At 49.0% G+C, this 17218-nt stretch overlaps 1 protein-coding gene across 1 annotated transcript; it reads right to left on the bottom strand.

Annotated features, from left to right (window-relative positions):
• Window positions 1-10206: 10206 nt before the first annotated feature.
• On the bottom strand, window positions 10207-16657 carry Nlrp6 (NLR family pyrin domain containing 6). Its single transcript, XM_021646156.2, has 8 exons — window positions 16420-16657; window positions 15834-16105; window positions 15608-15643; window positions 13693-15412; window positions 12842-12934; window positions 11771-11941; window positions 11528-11695; window positions 10207-11141 (listed from the first exon to the last, which is right to left on the bottom strand). Exons 1-8 carry the CDS (start codon window positions 16440-16442, stop codon window positions 11018-11020), a joined length of 2607 nt encoding a protein of 868 aa, XP_021501831.1. The 5' UTR covers window positions 16443-16657; the 3' UTR covers window positions 10207-11017.
• Between the last annotated feature and the right edge of the window lie 561 nt (window positions 16658-17218).

The raw sequence follows: 17218 nt of genomic DNA, 5'->3' as shown, positions 1-17218 counted from the left end.
AAAAGGCACCTATGGCTCCTCTATTAACCTGCGCCTGTGGTGCCTATCAAGGCATATCAAGGTCTATGCTAGCCTTTAGGCTCCCTCAGTCCCTACAGAAGTACTTGTTACAGAGCCGTCCAGGCTGGCAAACCCTGCCCCCTACCCTAAACCTCTCCAACCCCTGAGCTTCCCTTCCCTCCCCTCCCCTCCCCTCATCTTTCCTAATTCCTATGTAACCCAGCCATTTTGGCTAGGACCTCTCTTGGTCTTTTGGTTCCCATGCACTCTCTTGCTCTATCTCTCCTCTATCTTCTCTTCCTCTCTCGGCATTCTCCCCCCCCCCCCCCCCCCCCGCAAAGGCCTGGTCTATTCTTCTGGGCTGGTTCAGTCTGGACCTTCGAGATGCCTCTGGCTGAACTCTCCCTCATATCTACAACAAAGCCTCCTCAACCATACCTAGGAGTTGCCGTGTCCTTATTTTTCGTTTACCACCCCGGGCTTCCTTAGTATTTGTGGTACTTTCCCTAAATATTCCCTCTCTTTTTCCCTTCTCAAGTACTTCTCTTTGAAAAATCTTCCCAGAGCCTTTATGAGTCACAGGAATTCTTGGCTCTCATCTCTCCAGCCCTTGCTACACTAAATTGTCCTCCACAACCTGTATTAGCAGCCCTTGTTAGTGATTGCAGGGAGAGAAAATGCAGTGCTGAGACTGGTAAGCGGAGTTCCATTTTAGGGACCCCACCCCAGTACAGTGAGGTCCTTAAATACTGCAGAAAAGGATTTCAGGACAAGTCAACACGGAAGCACGTTTGGGTAGAGATAGTAAACTCTTCCAGGTTGAGGGAAGGAAGTCAGAGACATGTAGTAACTGACTCTATGTGGCTGGAGAGCAGAGACTGAAAACAGCTGTGTCAAGATTGACATAGGGAAGAAGCTAGGTGACTCTTAAAGACTGGATGTCCTTTCCCCTTAGGCTGGTTTCACCTTAGGCTAGATACAACAACTAAAGTGTGCTAGGGATAGTTTGCAAAGACTGGACACCCTTCTTTCCTCCCCTGGCTTCATTTAAGGAATAGAGTATGTGTGAGAAAAGCCAGCCACACACAAACGTGAGAGGTGGGTGCTATGTAAAGGCCCTATAAAGGGACATGTGTCTCACAACCAAATGCTTTTTAGGCTTTTCCTTCAGCTCACTGGACCTTTCCTATTTAGGGAAATGCTTTTATTTCTATTTATTTATTTTTTTGAGTGGTTGGCCTGGAACTTGCTTTTGCAAACCAAGCTGGCCTCAAACTCACAGACACCGACTTACTTTTGCCCCCTGAGTGCTGGGGTTAAAGATGTGCGCACTACATCTAACTATTATTTATTTGTTTTTATTTAATTAAAATATAATTGCATCATTTCTGCCTTCTGTCTTGCTCCTCCTATGTGTGTCCCTCTCAAATTCACAGGGCCTCTTCATTAACCATTATTGATACAGTCATAAAAATGAATAAATATATAAACACAACCCTTAAGTCTGTTCAGTGTTGCCTTTAAGTATATGTTTCTAGGGCCAACCACTTGTTACTGGAACACCAATAAGTGGTGTGAAACTAAATCAGGAGCCACATTGTTATACATTATTACTAAGTGTCCAAACCTTACAAGAATAAGTCTCTGTTTCCTAAGCCTAATGTGTCCTGCAAACCATGTTTTCCAACGTACCCTGTGTGTGGCTCTGCTGGGAGTCTGACATCTCTGGATAGCCATTTGTTTGCGCTCAGTCTATGATGACAGACTCCTTTTCCTCAGTGGGGTTCTAAAAGTCTCCCCTGATCTGGGAGACCCCAAGTCTTCTAAGGAGCATTACATAGCCCTCAGGGCAGATTATAGGCCAGACCCTTTCCTGAAAAGAAAACCACTCCAGCAGGCATCTGGGAATTCCTAGAAATGCCCTACCCTGCTAAGGATCTTCGTCCAGCAGTGCCTTCAATTGTACTTGGAGATTTCCCCCTCATCCATAGGATAATTAAGTTCTCTATTTTCCTTCTCGTGATAAGACCAGGCTACTGCACGGAAAATGAGACGCTGTGCCTCTACCTGCAAATCAAGTATCCCTGACCCCCTGACTCCAGCGAATCAAACACATTTACCCTAGAAACTCCTCCAACTGCCCAAGGTTTATAAATCTCTGATTTCAAATAAGTGAGCTGCTGGGGGTGCATGCACGTTGCTGGCTGTGTGATACCTTCAACCTTCCACCATGACTGCCTGAGATTTGTGATTCATTTCTGGCCGGCCCCATCTCACCAGGCCTGCTCTCTGGGCCTTACCAGGCCTGTGCTTTGGCTGCCAACTGACCACGCATGGGCTTCCTCTCGCACCTCTGCTGTGCTTGACACAGCAGCTTAACCAAGAGCTGTAACACTTTGCTATCGCCATAAGCTTTGGAACACCCGACTTTCTGCTGCCACTAGTGACCTCATGCTAAAAGAGCTAAACTGAAACGCTCTGTGGAAAACCTTTTCCACACCCCAGTTTAGCGCACATGGGCCCCACCCTAAAACACTCTGCCCCTGAGGGAACCCCTTCGCTGTCCCAAAGCCAAGTTCAAGGACCCTGCAGAAATCCAGGCCTGCTGAATGGAAAACGACAACCCTAAACTCCTGAACCTGTAAGGATTGGCCTTTTGCCTTACGAAAATGTCTTCTCAGATACCCTTTCCATAAGATGTTTTCTTGCACTTATTTTTATTGCCTCAATTGTCTCAACAGTTGTTTTCTGTCAACCCTAACCTTTTTCCATAAAAGGAACCTCAAAAGCCAGTGAGGAGCTGCCCTCAGAAATCCTGACTTTGGGAGAGGCAACCTGCTCTAAATTCACTTGGTTTAATCAGACACTTGATAGAATTGCCCCCCCCCAGGTCTAATAGAGGGTCATCCCTGGGGAAGACTAATTTTCTCTCTTTCAGCAGTAGTTGATTATGGCTTTTCAGGAGGGGCCCTATCTACATTTGGATGTCAACCGTGGTTGGAATTGTACAGGTCTTTAGGCGGCTTGTGATTGAGATTTGATGGGTGTAGCTTCACCACCACAGCTAGAATGCAGTTTCACAGCAGACGCCTTGGTCTTCTGGCTCTCACAAGCCCTGCCCCTGGGACTGTTTTTGGATGTTCCCTGAGCCTTAAGTGCAGGAGTTATGCTTTATCAGTTGGGTGGCTTTCTACAATGTCTTCCTTCCATCAGGTCCCAAGAAATTCCTTTTTCTAAAGTCTGGCATTTAGACAAAAGTCAGCATTCCCTCAGGGAATAGCGAAGATAGTTCCTGCTTGCTAAAAGGACTCTTTACTGAGGCAAAAAGGACCTATGACTCTTCCATGAACCTGTGATTGTGGTGCCTATTAACGTATCACGGTCTAGGCTAGCCTCTAGGCTCCCTCAATCTCTGCTCACAAAGTAACCGTTTCAAAGTCCTGCACCGCAGCTCGCAGGCTCCCTTTCTGCCAGGTACCCTTTGCCTCATAACCCTGGAGACCACACCATGCGACTGGTTCCATGTGGGAAATTTATTAAGGGAAGGGGAACAGAAGGGGGTAGGGAAGGGGGAAGGGAAGTGAAAGGGAAAGGGGTCACACAGACTGTCTCTGGGCAAGGCAGAAGAGAAAGAGAAGAGCTTCGAGTTCTCGTATAAGGTGGCCCAGAGCATGCGTGGTTCGTAGGTGGCTTCACAGATGCCTGATATCCGGTTTTTCAGGTCCCTTGGGGCTGGCTGTAGAGATGCCTGCTTACGGATGCCAACACATATGCCTCCCTCCAGCCCAGTTCGCTCTGCTTTCCCAAGAGCTAGCCTGGGGCAATGAATCCCGCTTTGTGTCCTTTTCCTTCTCTGGAGAGCTACTGAGGATTGCAGCTGGCCCGACCTGGGGTTTCTTTTAAATTCTAATAAATTGACCTTGAGCTTCCATTTGAGTCTCAGATTCTTTTAGTAATGAGACTAAGAAAGACAAAAGCTGGGACTGGAGAGATGGCTCAGCGGTGAAGGGACCATGGCACTCTGGCAGAGGACATAGATTCCATTTCCAGAAGCCACATGATGACTCACAACCATCTGTAACTCTAGTCCCAGTGGATTCAGGGTCCTTTTCTGGCCTCTGCAGGCACCAGGCATGAAAGTGGTGCATAGATACACATGCAGGCAAAATACTCATAGCATGAAATAGAAAGAGTCTTTAAAAAATGTTTAGAGAACACCCCCCCCCCCATGGGTTAAACTTTAATGGCACTCCTTACCAATTAAACAGACAGGTGGTGGTGGCTCAAACCTTTGATCTCAGCACCTGGGAGGCAGAGGTGGGCAGATCTCTAAGAGTTTGAGGACAGCCTGGTCTACAGAGTGAGTTCTAGGACAGCCAGGGCTACATAGAGAAACCCTGTCTCAAAACAACAGCAACCACAACAAAAACAAAAAACCCAACAAACAAACAAAACCCCCCACCCAAAACCAAACAAACAAAAAACCAGTTTCAGTCTCTCTTCCAGCACAACCCCTGGCTACAACATTAGGCCTCCTAGTGTTCCTCTTAAACTGTACATTTTGTAATTATTTTTGTCCCACTTTATCCCATCAGTTCTGTTCCCCTGAAGAAACTTAATAGACTTGCCCTGTTGATTTTCTCTCAAATGGTTCTCTAGCCGATTCAGAGTCTACTTTTAAGGAGACTAAAGACCCAGGAACAGGAAGTCCAAATTCTCAGTTAACACTTGCAATAACTATGTATAACTTTGTAGCTTTTGAAATGACGTTGCTCAAAAGATACAATTTACAGCCAGGTTTAAAGATTAAGCAAAGTTAAAGATTAATTAAAGTTTAAAAGTTAAATAAAAATGATATGAGTTGGTTTACTCATTCTCTCAAAGAATTTCTTTTTGTAAATGAGTTTGTAAAGTGGTTTATGAGGTACATTGTTCAGATTTATGGATGAGAGATGAATGCTGACAGTTAAATTCACAAGCAAACAGGAGCCTGGTATTCACAGGCCCTTAATCTCAGCATTAGGGAGGCAGGGGCAGGTGATCTCTGTGAGTGCAAGGCCAGCCTGGTCTATAGAATGTTCCAGGATAGCCAGAGCTACATAGTGAGACCCTGTCTTCAAAACAAAACAAAAACTAAGGGTCACAAACAGACTGGTTATATAGCAGGTGCAAAGCTATGGGTTTGCTCTATAGCACTGCATAAACCACACAGTGGTTTGCAATTACAGTGCTGCAGAGGCAGAAGGAAGACCAGCAGTTCAGGATCATCTTCCACAAAGTGAGTTCAAAGCCAACCTGGGCTATATGAGACCCTGCCTTAAAACAAAACAAAATAAAACTACAACAACAACAACAACAACAAAAAACAAAGCCTGGAGGTTGTAGCACATGCCATTGATTCCAGCACTTGGAAGGTAGATGTAGGTGGATCTCTGTGAATTTGAGGCCAGCTTGGTCTACAGAGCTAGTCCCAGGACAGCCAGGACTGCACAGAGAAACCTTTGCTCAAAAACTAAAACTCAAACAAACAACAAAACCAACAACATAAAACTCATCAACATCCTGGTCCTAAGAAACCACATTTTACTTGTTTATGAAATTCTTGAGAGTATGGAGGAGATGGATCAGTGGGCAAAATGCCTGTTGTGGAAGTATGGGGATCTGAGTTCAAATCCCCAGAACTTACACAGCTCTTAGCACTGAGCCGCCTCTCCAGACCTAGAAAATACATTTCTTATTTAAGATGTCTTAAGAAAAGGAGTACTGGCTGGGTGTGGTGGCACAGGCCTGTAATCCCAGAGAGGCAGAGGCAGGTAAATCTCTGTGAGTCTGAGCCTAGCCTGGTCTACCAAGCGAGTCCGGACAGCCAAAGCTACACAGAGAAATCCTGACACACACACACACACACACACACACACACACACACACACAAAACCAAAAGAAAAAGAAATAATGTCTTTGTAGGTAATGTTGATTTGGGCAGTTGTGTTGAAATTCTTGATTCTTTACCTGGGTATGGTGGGACACATCTTTAATCCCAGCACTCGGGAGGCAAAGGCAGTGGATCTCTGGGAATCTGAGGCCAGCCAGGTCTACATAGCGAGTTCCAGGACAGCCAGAGCCACACAGACCCTGCCTCAACCCTCCCCCCACCACAAAAAGAAGGAAGAGAGACTTGACCCTCAACAAGCAGAAGATAGACTAGACATTCGGTCTGCTTTCCTCTTCCACGTCTTCTTAATTTTCCTAATCTTCCTGCACATACTTATTACACTGTATGTTTATGTTAATTTATTACAAGTGTGTATATGTGTGTGTATGTATCACACTGTATCTTGTTTGTGTATTGCACATGCACTTGACATATCACATACCTATTTGTGTTTCATACATACATTTAGTGTATCATGTCCTATATATTTACTGTATTTTGTTTCTGTATCCTAGAGGCATTTACTATGTTTTTGTATCACCTACACATCTATAAATACACATCATATACATTTACATATTGTATATTCATGTATCACATATTTACTGAATTATATTCATAATATCATCTGTATACTTATTGTCTGTCTCTCTTCTATGTCCAGAACACCAGCTCCAGAAAGGCAGGTGTGGTGGTTTTAACAGAAATTTCTCCCATAGACTCAGGTATATGAACACTTGGTCCCTAGTGACACTGTTTGGGAAGGTTTAGGAGGTACAGACTTGCTTGGAGAAGTATATCACTAGGGGTGGGTTTTGAGAGATTATATTCTTGTGCCACTTCCAATTTGCCCTCTTTGCTTCATGCCTGGCTTTGGACATATGAGCTCTCAGCAACCTGTTCCTGCCACTGTGCCTGACAATTGCTGGTATGCTTCCCTGCCGTGATGGACTCTTATTCCTTTAGAACCATAAATAAAAATAAGCACTGACTTCCTTAAGTTGCCTTTGATCATGTTTTTGCTTGCTTTGAGGTGTTTTTTTTTTGTTTTGTTTTGTTTTTAATCACAGAAATATAATATAGAAGTAATATAGAAGTTGGTTCCAAGAATGGGGTCTTTCTTCAAAGAACCTGACCATGTTGGGTTTTGGAAGACTTTGGAACTTTGGCCTGGAAAAGTGCTTGAATTTTGGAAGTAGAACTTAAAGAGACATTCTAGTCAGACCCTGGAGACAGTAGAACTAAGAGCAATTTATATCACAGAGGCCCAGCTCAAGAGATTTTAGAGCCCAGCTGGGCTAGAAGCCATTTGTGTGATATTTTGGCAAAGAACCTGTCTGACTTCTGCCCTTGTCCTAAGAACTTGTCTGAATTTAAATTTTAAAGTAATGGGCTAATTTCTCTAGTGAAGGAAAAATTAAGACAATATAATATTAAATCTGTGCAAGGTTGCTACCGATAACACCTGTGCAGGTCTACAGTGAAAAAAAAGCAAGTGGGCTCAAAATAATTGCAAAATGTGCAGTTTGGAGAGGAACACTAGGAAGCCTAATGTTGTAGCCAGGGGTTGTGCTGGAAGAGAGACTGTAACTGGGTTGTTTTGTTTTGTTGTTGTTTGTTTGTTTTGTTTTGTTTTGCCTTTTTTTTTTTTTTCGAGACAGGATTTTTCTGTGTAACCTTGGCTGTCCTGGAACTCACTCTGTAGACCAGGCTGGCCTCAAACTCAAGAGATCCACCTGACTCTGCCTCTGGAGTGCTGGGATTAAAGGTGTGTGCACCACCACACACTGTAAATGCTAAGGACTGCCATTACGGAGAGGACCGCTCTACCCTGGAGCAAAGAGAAGTGTGCCCTTAAGACAAGGCCTTACCCAGCTAAGCTTCCAGCTAAGGAGAACTCTGTTCCTAGAAAGCAACTTCATTTAAACAAACAAACAGAAACTTCTGCTAATGTAATCCATGCCAATTCTGGCAGTGCTGTCCATGGGGCACTGCTGTTAGAAATATGAAGGATGCAAGAGTAAAGGGGTCAGGACATTTTTTATTTTTTATTATTTTGTATGAATGGATGTTTTGCCTGCACGTATGTCTGTGCACCATGTGTGTGCCTTGTTCCTGCAGAGTCCAGAGAGAGCACTGGATCTCCTGGAAAGGAGTTACAGACGGTTGTGAGGTGCCATAATGGGTGCTGGGAATTGAACCGGGGTCCTCTGGAATAGCATCAAGTGTTCCCGAATGCTGAGCCATCTCTCTAGTCACAGGGACCATGAATTCATGGTAGTATTCAGAAAGACACTGAGGGCAGGCAACATGAGGCAAGGAAGTCCCTGCCAGGAGGCAGAGAGAGACTGTGGTGTGAAGCTATGAAAGTGAAACCTGGGTTGCAGGGGAGACTCAGGATGTTGGAGATTCCAAAGCTGTGAGACTTCAGCCAAGGAGGGTTGAACACAGGGAGTGGAATCAGCCCAAGAGAGAGATGTACATCGCAGGCAGCAATACTGGAGGGGCAAAGCAGTCAAAGCTCCTTATAAGGTTAGCCCCAGTCCCTGAACATTGAGCTACAGGATTTGACATTTTCCCTGCTGAGCGTTGGTCTAGTATTTCCTCACTGTGCTTGTTTGTTTTTTTTTTGAGACAGGGTTTCTCTCTGTGTACCCTTGGCTGTCCTGGAACTCACTCTGTAGACCAGGCTGTCCTCAAACTCACAGAGATCCACCTGCCTCTGCCTCCCGAGTGCTGGGATCATAGGCGTGTGCACTACCGCACAGCCTTTCTTTCCTTTTGAAATAGTAAGGTATATCCTGTGCCGTTTTATGTTGGAAGTTTGTAATTTGCTTTTTTGATTTTGCAGGGGGCTAATTAAGACACTTAGGACTTTTAAGCAGTGGTGAGACTATGAAGGACTATGGGGGCCTTTGAAATTGGACTAAGTGTATTCCAAATTATTTGGCCAGGAGCTTATGAGGGCCAGGGAGTAGAACATTTTGGCTTTATTTGAAAAATGTCTCCCATAGGCTCAGGCATTTGAAGACTTGGTCCCAGTTCGTAGTGTTGTTTAGGGGAAGTTTAGGAGGTGCAGCCTTGGTGAAAAAGTTTGGAGGAAGGCTTTGAGAGATTGCAACCTTTCTCCACTTTCAGTTTGTTCTCTCTGCTTCATGCTTGCCTTTGAAGATGAGGGCTCTCACCTTTCTGTTCCTGTTGCTCTACCTGCCAATTGCCACAATGCTTTCCCAACAAGGACTCTTATCCTCCTAGAACTGTGTAGTGACTTTAATTATAAATGTCCCATGTAGGCTTGGGTATTTGCCTTAGTTACTCTTCTCTTGCAGTGAAGATAAACCACGACTAAGGAAGATGATAGAAGAAAACATTTGAGTGAGCCTTGCTGAGATTCTGAGGGTTAGTCCATGGTCATCTTGGGGGTAGTGTAAGTGTAGCAGCAGGAAGGCAGCATGGTACTGGAACAGTGTCTGAGGGCTCACACCTGATTGGCAAGTTGGAGGCGGAAAGAGAGCAAGGCTGGGCCTGGCATGGGGCTTTTGAAACCTCAACACTGCCCATCCCCTCCAATGACATAACTCCTCTAACATCTTTCTAATCCTTCCCAAACGGTTCTACCAACTGGAAACTAGACGTTCAAAGATGAGCCTATGAGGCATAGTACCATAGTATCTGTACACTTAACTTCCCATTGGTGGCACTATTTTGGAAGGTTTAAGTAGTGTGGCCTCCTTGGAGAAAGTATGTCCCTGGAGGCAGGCTTTGGAAGCTTAAAGACTCATACCATTTCCAGTTCATTCTTTGCTTTGTGCTTGTGGTTCAAGACGTGAACTCTAAGCCTCTGCTCCTGTTGCCATACCTGCTGCCTGTCACCATGCTTCTCAGCTATGATCGGCCCTTATCCCTCTGGAACTGTAAGCCTAAACAAACTCTTCATTCTCTAAGTTGCTTCCAGTAATGGAAAAGTAGCTAAGACAGCAGGTTTTTGTGTTTTCCATTTTGGGGATAGAGGAATGGATTTATAAAGGGATTGTGGAGGGACTGTCCCCTGGGAAGTAAAGGGGCTCACTGAGGCTGCTCCACATCGATGGCTTGCCCCTCTGAAAGCCAAGCCTCTTTCAGATTTTCTGTGGTCAGGCCAGCATGCCAAGCTCGCTTCTTCAGCGGTGGACTGTGGATTAAACCTTGTCCTGTATATGTGGTCATACACATGTGGAAAGATCATGTCAACAACACCTACTTTGATACCTTGACAAGTGTTACAGAGAGATCAATGAAAGGGAATCCAAAGGAAAATTTATTTATTTATATTTTTTATATAGTGTTTTGCCTGCATGTGAGAGGGCACCAGATCACTCTAAAGATGGTTGTAGCCACCATGTGGTTGCTGGGAATTGAACTCAGGACCTTTGGAAGAAGAGATAGTGCTCTTAACCACTGAGCCATCTCTCCAGCCCAAGGAAACTTATTATGTTGCAGACATCCACTGTCTTGTCCCAGCTCCCATCATCAAAGGAAGCTGTCATTCTTCTGGGTCCTTTCCTATATCTCTCAGGCAGCAAGTGGATTCCCCTGGCTAATGCCCCAAGGTTTCATGGATGGCATCCTTCTAAAAGCCAGTGCCCCAAATTCCAGATCGTAGTGGTGGTCCACCTTCTCCTGCCTACAGGTGGCAGAACTCTGGGGGGCCCTTCACTCATACAACAGATATGGACCAGCTCAGAGATGAGTGACACCACTGAGCAGTATGCTCAATTACTGAATACTCTTATTACTGTTGGGATTATCTTCAAGGGACAGACTGGTGGGCCCAGAAAGAAAGGTAGCAGTGGTTGTGGGGCTTGGGGAAGACTAACCTCAGAGTATCCAGGGCAGGGTATGTGCAAGGCCTGTCCAGGAGCTATCAGGGGCCTATATCTACCTGGGTCTTTGGCTTGCCCTTCTGTGGTTCCTTGGCTTGAAAGACTTGCCTAGGGGAGAAGCTAGCATCTTCTTGCTTTTGAATGGGGAGGGCATCTTCATAAGGACTTTGGCTACAGCATCTTCTAGCCTGTTCTGGTCTTCAGGGCCTTAGGAGACACCGTTTCATCTCTTCAGAGGCTGAGGATATGTGCCTAGTTCTGAATGTATGATGGCCAGATCTGGCTTTAAGGTCTTCACGGCTCGAAGCTCCCTCAGCGACACCTCACTTAGCTCCACAGAAGTCAGGCTGCAGCCACATGCATAAGACAGAAAGAATAGGGTCAATCAGCTGGGGGAAGAACTCGGGATTCAGGTGGGAGTGGAGTGGCTGTAGCTGCCTACTTACGATATAAGGACGGACAAAAGGACCAGAAGGCATTCAGTCGGAAACTGTTGAAAGTTGAGGGTCTTTGGGAGACTAGAGAAGGTTAGGCTCAGTGGCCCAGACTGTCTCCACAGCCTGTGGATATTTGTTTGAAACCAAGAGCTTTGGATAGGACTGTAGAAGGTGAGTCTTGGTAGGCTTGGCACCTAGATCTGTGTGTGAGCCTGATCGCTTGTGAGGTTTGGAGAGAGCTCCCAGGCACCTGCTCCCGCCTAGCTTGATAGGCTATGTCCTCCCCCTGCCTTTACCTGAGCGTCTTTAGGCAGCAAGTAGGGTGTTTCAGGGCTGCACACAGGCTCTCCACCACCGGGCCAGGGAGCCGACAGCCACTGAGGTCCAGGGTGTTGAGGACCTGGCTCTGTTGCAACACGGCAGCCAGGTACTGGATTGCTTCTTGGAGGTTAGGCAGCTGCACCCTGTGGGGAGAGCTGACCTCAGTGGCTGTTGAAGGTGGGGTTCCCTACCCCCATGCCTCCAAAACAAAGCCTCACCTGAGTGTCTGCACCTGGCACCTGGGCCAAGCCAGGCCTTCACTCAGTAAACGCAAGCCTGCCCCAGTAAGACGGCTCTGGAGGAGGCCCAGCTCCCTTAGGGCAGGAGCTACCTTCAGGGCCTCAGAGAGGTCTCGACAAACTGCATCAGGGAGTTTGCAGTGTGATAAACTGTGTTGAAGAAGCACGTACATTGGTCTGTAAGCCTAGCCACTTCTCTGCCTCCATCCGAGCAAAATACCCACTCCCCGGTAGCCTGACGTTCAGTCAAGAAATCTACGGCTCTTCATAATTCTCCTTCAGGTTTAGATGGGCCATCATCCCAGTGGCTGAGCAGCTCTGCTGTCTTTCTTTTTTTTTTCTTTTCTTATTACAAATCATGAAGTGATCACCTTCATTGTACTTGGTTTTCTGATAACATTTCTGGGCCAAATGTGACTATCTTTTTGGGCCCCTTTGTTTTATTTTCAGGTTGCTGGACCCTGTCCCCCACGAGGCCAGTTTTTCACCTCGTCCTCTATTGATATCTGACTGACTATCTGCTTCAGCATGCCCTGTTACTCTCAGTTCCTATCACCTTACTTACCCTCTGCTCCCTGGTGATGGCTAACAGTAACAGGGAGCCTATCACAGCCTAAGAACTCTCCCTGTGGAGACTCGGTGATTACCGATCCTCTGAGGCAGGATCAGAGGATACATTACAGGGAGGAAACCAAAGCATGGGCAGACTGACTTGCTGAAGGACACAGAGAGGCAGGAGGCACCGGCTCCCAACCTCTCTGCAGGGAGCTGCAGAGGGATGATGGCCCAGTAGTCTCCAACAGCACTTGGGAGCTTCCTTCAAAGGAAAACCACTATTGCTGTCTTTCCCCATACTCTGTGCTACACTCTGTTTCCCCCAAGGCCCAGCACCACCTCTCCCCGCCAGTACCGGCCTCTCCCCGCCAGGGCCGTACAGTTGATGGAACCCAATTAGCTCTCAGCCCATGTCCTCGGCCTTCCCTAGAAGGCCTGTCTCTGTACGGGCCACTCAGCTCTGAATCCCCTCCATGCTGGGGCATGGTGACTCACATCAGAACACTCAGGCCACATTCTTGGGTGGTCATGGCCTCACAGAGCGGACGTAGCAGGGAGATTGGGGGTGGTTTCGTGGTGTTCCGAGAACTGCAGGGAGCGAAAGAACAAGGTGACGTCCATCGCACTCTTTCCAGGCCTTTCTAGGAAGGCCTCGGTCCTTCCTACCTGAGGTCCGGGGGTTCTAGAGCGGTCTCTGCCACTTATCCCACATTCTTTGCATCTCCTTCCTGATACAGATTTGAACAAAACCCAAGAGTGGTCCTGTGGGTTCCTAGGTCCAGGTGCTGCCATTATCCTGGCGTATATTCTCAACAGATGGCAAGCCTTGGGACAGATACTGAGTAGCGCTGACTTCACAGAAAGTAAATGCCTATGTCTGTGTAGGAGGCTAGGTTCAGGTGGAGGATGGGCAGGGAAGAGGATATGGAAGAGTGTGCTCAGTTGGGGGTACCACGGGGCCTGTAGCTGGACTCAAGTGGTGGAGCCAGGGTAGGCTTGGAAGACGGACAGCAAGTAGTGTGGGGGTGGAGGGCACAACAGGCTCAGCACACAGAAGACATGTCGTATTCCAGAACCTGTGAGAAAGTGCATCAGGGAGGGGGCTAGGCCGCTGCAGATGCTGGCTGTGCTAGGTGGGTTGCTTTGCTTTGGGTGACTAAAAGTGGGCATGGTGAGGGCACTCGGTGAGGAAGAATGACAGCTGCCTTGCAAGGGGTGGGTCAAGCAGTGCCGAGGTCCTTTCTGCCATTTGGGTTATCAGGTGTGGACACGCTTCCCAGCCCAAAGGGCGTAGGTACGTGGGCACAAGAGGCTCTGGTGAGGACAGCCCTGCCCTCTCGACTCACCCCGTCAGCCGCTTCACCAGACTCTTCTTCTTCTTCTCCTTTGCCTCCACTAGCCCACAGCTCACCAGCCTCAGGGCCTGACCAGATGGGCAGCACTGCATGCAGTAGCTCAGAACCTCAAGGTCCATGCGGGTGAAGCGAACCCGCTCCAGCACCATCTCTGGAAGGCTGCCGAGAGCCTCGCGAACAAAAGCATCCTCTTGTGTCTCGTACAGGCAGTACAACAGCTCCAGTCCAAAGTCGAGATCCTCCTCCTCTTCCTCTGGTTCCTCAGTGTCCTCCAGCTCGTCGTCCCTCTCTGCCCCTGGGGGCGTCACTCTGCGGTGGCTCTGCCTTTGTACCCACCGCAGGGTGTCCTGTTTCAAACGCTCCGGCACCACACAGCCAAAATAACGTTCGATGTCTCGAATCCTCTCTGCACTCAGCAGTCCAAAGAGGAATCGAGTGGTGAGTGCAAGGTGACCACGCAGCTCTGCGTCAGAGGTCAGGAGCATCTGCACACCTCCTGCGGGCGTCCCCGGAGCTCCCTTGTCCTCCAGCAGGTAGGACAGTGCAGCCAAGAACTCCTGGAAGCTCTGGTCAATGAACTGGAAGGTGACCACCTTTTCCAGCACGCCCTGCAGTTCCTTCTTGCTGAGAAACATTTTCTGAACTTGGGAGTCCTGAAGCTTCAGCCTCTCCAGGTCATTTTCTGAAAACTGCGCTTGATGCTTCAGGATGCCCTCCCGGGCCAGGCGGCAGAGCATGCGCAGCTCTCCCTGAACCCTGGGTCCGTTGGTGCCTGCAGACTTCAGCACGCTGGCGATGAAGAGCAGGTACACGGACGTGGTGGTCTTGGAGGTTCGGGACAGATCCTTGCCCAGCTCCAGCTGCTGCTGCAGCACTGTGCACACGATCCAGCACACGAAGGGCACGAAGCACAGGGCAAACAGCGTCTCGTTCTCTTTGACGAAGCGGTAAGCGCGCTCTGCCTTCCTCTCGTCCCGGAAGAACTTGAAGAAATACTTTTTCTTGTCTTTGTCCGAGAAGCCGCGCACTTCGGCGCACTGCGGAGAGCACAGTCTACCCTGCAGCCTCCCGGGGGCGACATTGCGTGTAGTCACCAGCAAGCGAGAAAAGGGTAGCAGATCCTGGCTCAGCAGCCCGCTCAGCACCCTCACGCCACTCGTGGCCTCGAAAGGATTTGTGCAGGGAGTGGCCTCCGGGGCCGCTAAAGCAGGCAGATCGTCCGCACCGTCCAGGATAAACAGTAGGCGCTGGGGCTGTGCCAGGATCTGCCGCACCGGTGCCGTGCGGTCCGGGCACTGGTCCAGGATCAGGTCGGCCAAGCTGCGCGTACCAGGCCGTTCCAGCAGCTCGCCGCACGGCAAGAAGAAGGCGAAGTCCACCTGGCCGTGGTATAGCTTGCCTGATGCCCAGTCGTAGAGGATTTTCTTGGCGGCCATGGTTTTGCCGATGCCTGCCGGGCCCTGCAGCACCACGGTCAGCGGCCGCGGGCCCTCCTCTTCTTCCCGGAAGAGCCGATTAAAGGTGTGCGTGTCCGACCGCCTCGCGCGCTCCGGCTCTTCTGACCGCCCCAGCAGCAAATCCTCCGCGCCGCCGCTCCCGGGCGCGATGAGCAGCTTGGTGAAGCGCTTGTTGATCTTCACCGAGCGGGCGTTCCTCTCCTTCACTTTAGCATGCTGTCGCAGCACGTGCTCGCGGTATTTCTTCTTGTACTCTGCAAGGTGTGAGACCACGGAAGGAAGGGACGGGCTGGCCGCCACCCTGGGACCAACGCCCTGCCTGTGTGAATCTGTACTCCCTTTCCTCTATTGGGCGCCGTGCTTTCCTCCTCCAGCCATCTCACATCCAAGGATCCCCAAGCCCAGGGAGCCCCAAAGGACCTCTCACTTGTGTGCCCCACCGAACTTACCCGACAGGGAGAGAAGCGCTGAGCTAGCACCGAGGCCTGGAAGGCAAACCCGACATGAGACTCACTGAGCATGAGGAATGGGGCAAGTCATTTCCCTGGGAGATTCTGGAATTAGCCCCTGTGCATGAAACCCCGGGCTGGTTTCTGGAAAAGGGGGGCGGGGTGTGTGACGCAGGGGAGGATCAAGGCCCGGGTACCGGATTCCATCCTACTGGACCCAGCTTACGCTGCAGCTGCTGCTCCTTGAGCCGCATCGCCACATCTCGAGCGTCTGCCTTCTTCAGGACCTTCCGGGTCACACCCACGGCTGGCTCTGGCCCATAGAACTGGGTCAGCTTGTCGACGAGGTCCACGGGGTCTGAGTGCTCCAGTCGCCCCCACGGGATGCTGCGGCCATCCAGGGGCGCATCCCGCAGCTTGTGGCGAAAGCGCTTCAGCTGCTCCTGGCTCAGGTCCTCGAGCGCAGCCAGAAGCAGCTCCCGCACCAACGCCTCCGAGCTGGGGAATGGGCGGGAGTATAACTGATGCGCCCTGCTTGGGACCTGTCCCCCAACCTCCAAAGCACCCGCCTCAGGAACAGTGAACAGACAGGCCAGGCCCTGGCAGGGTTCCTTAATTCTCCATTCCTAGCTCACACACAGCACATTTGATGAGTCCTTTCTGGGCTGCCTGCACCAGGGCCTGAGCCTGAGTCTCTAGTGGGGAGCAGACTCATAAAATTGCAAGAAAATGGATTTGCAATCCCTGCACAAGACAGGCTTTAGAAGTTGAGCCCACTTAACTTCAAAGTTCTCCCTCCAAACCACACTCACCTGGAGGCCCCAGCCACATCCATGGAGTCTTATTATCCCGGGACCTAATGCTCAGACACAGAGGCTGGGAGCAGAGGTAATCCTTCCTGGGCTAAACTGGTCTCATCCTGGGAGTGGGGGGATTTCACAGCCCTGTCCATCCTAGCTCAGCTGGAGCCTTGCTGGCAGTCAGGAGGCTCCCGCACTTAAGAACAGTTCCCAACGCCGCTGCCGTTTAAGTGCTGTATTCTTCGACCTTTGGTTTTCTTCTGTTATATTCTAGCAATACTCCTCCTGTTGGGCGGGGCATCCCCGGCAGCTGTGAGAAGGTGATTCAGAATGAGTGGATGGCTCACAACCAGGGTTTCGGAAATAGCCTTAGGTGCCTTCAACTTTACAAAGGGTGTGAAAGTCAGAAGGGGGAGTGTGTGGGCAGAGCTGAAGGTGGAAAGAAGGCGCTGACCAGGCACAGAGGTTGAACAACTTGCAGCACATTAATCCGACCATATTAATCCTGCCCCAGCTAAGGGGCAGAGATTGGATGTTTCTGACCTTAGGACCTGCAAGTGATATGAAGTTCCACTGTGCAGGATAGTCATGTGGATAGGCATGTGTGTAAACCTCCACAAGGCAAAGTTAATGTATTTGAATGAAGGAATTTGTAGTGGATGAAATAACAGTCCTTGAAGACATAGTTCACACAGCATGACTATGCTGGTCTTTCTTGCATACCCTTTTCTATAAATTCTTGAAAACAAGTTTGCCTTGTCTCTGTCATTATTATTGCTTTGTCCCCGTCATTATTATTGAAGACAGGAAA

Source organism: Meriones unguiculatus, chromosome 1, assembly GCF_030254825.1.
Source record: "Meriones unguiculatus strain TT.TT164.6M chromosome 1, Bangor_MerUng_6.1, whole genome shotgun sequence".
Lineage (NCBI taxonomy): Eukaryota > Metazoa > Chordata > Mammalia > Rodentia > Muridae > Meriones > Meriones unguiculatus.
The sequence above is the reverse complement of the archived record's forward strand: the minus strand, read 5'-3'. Positions and strand labels throughout refer to the sequence as shown.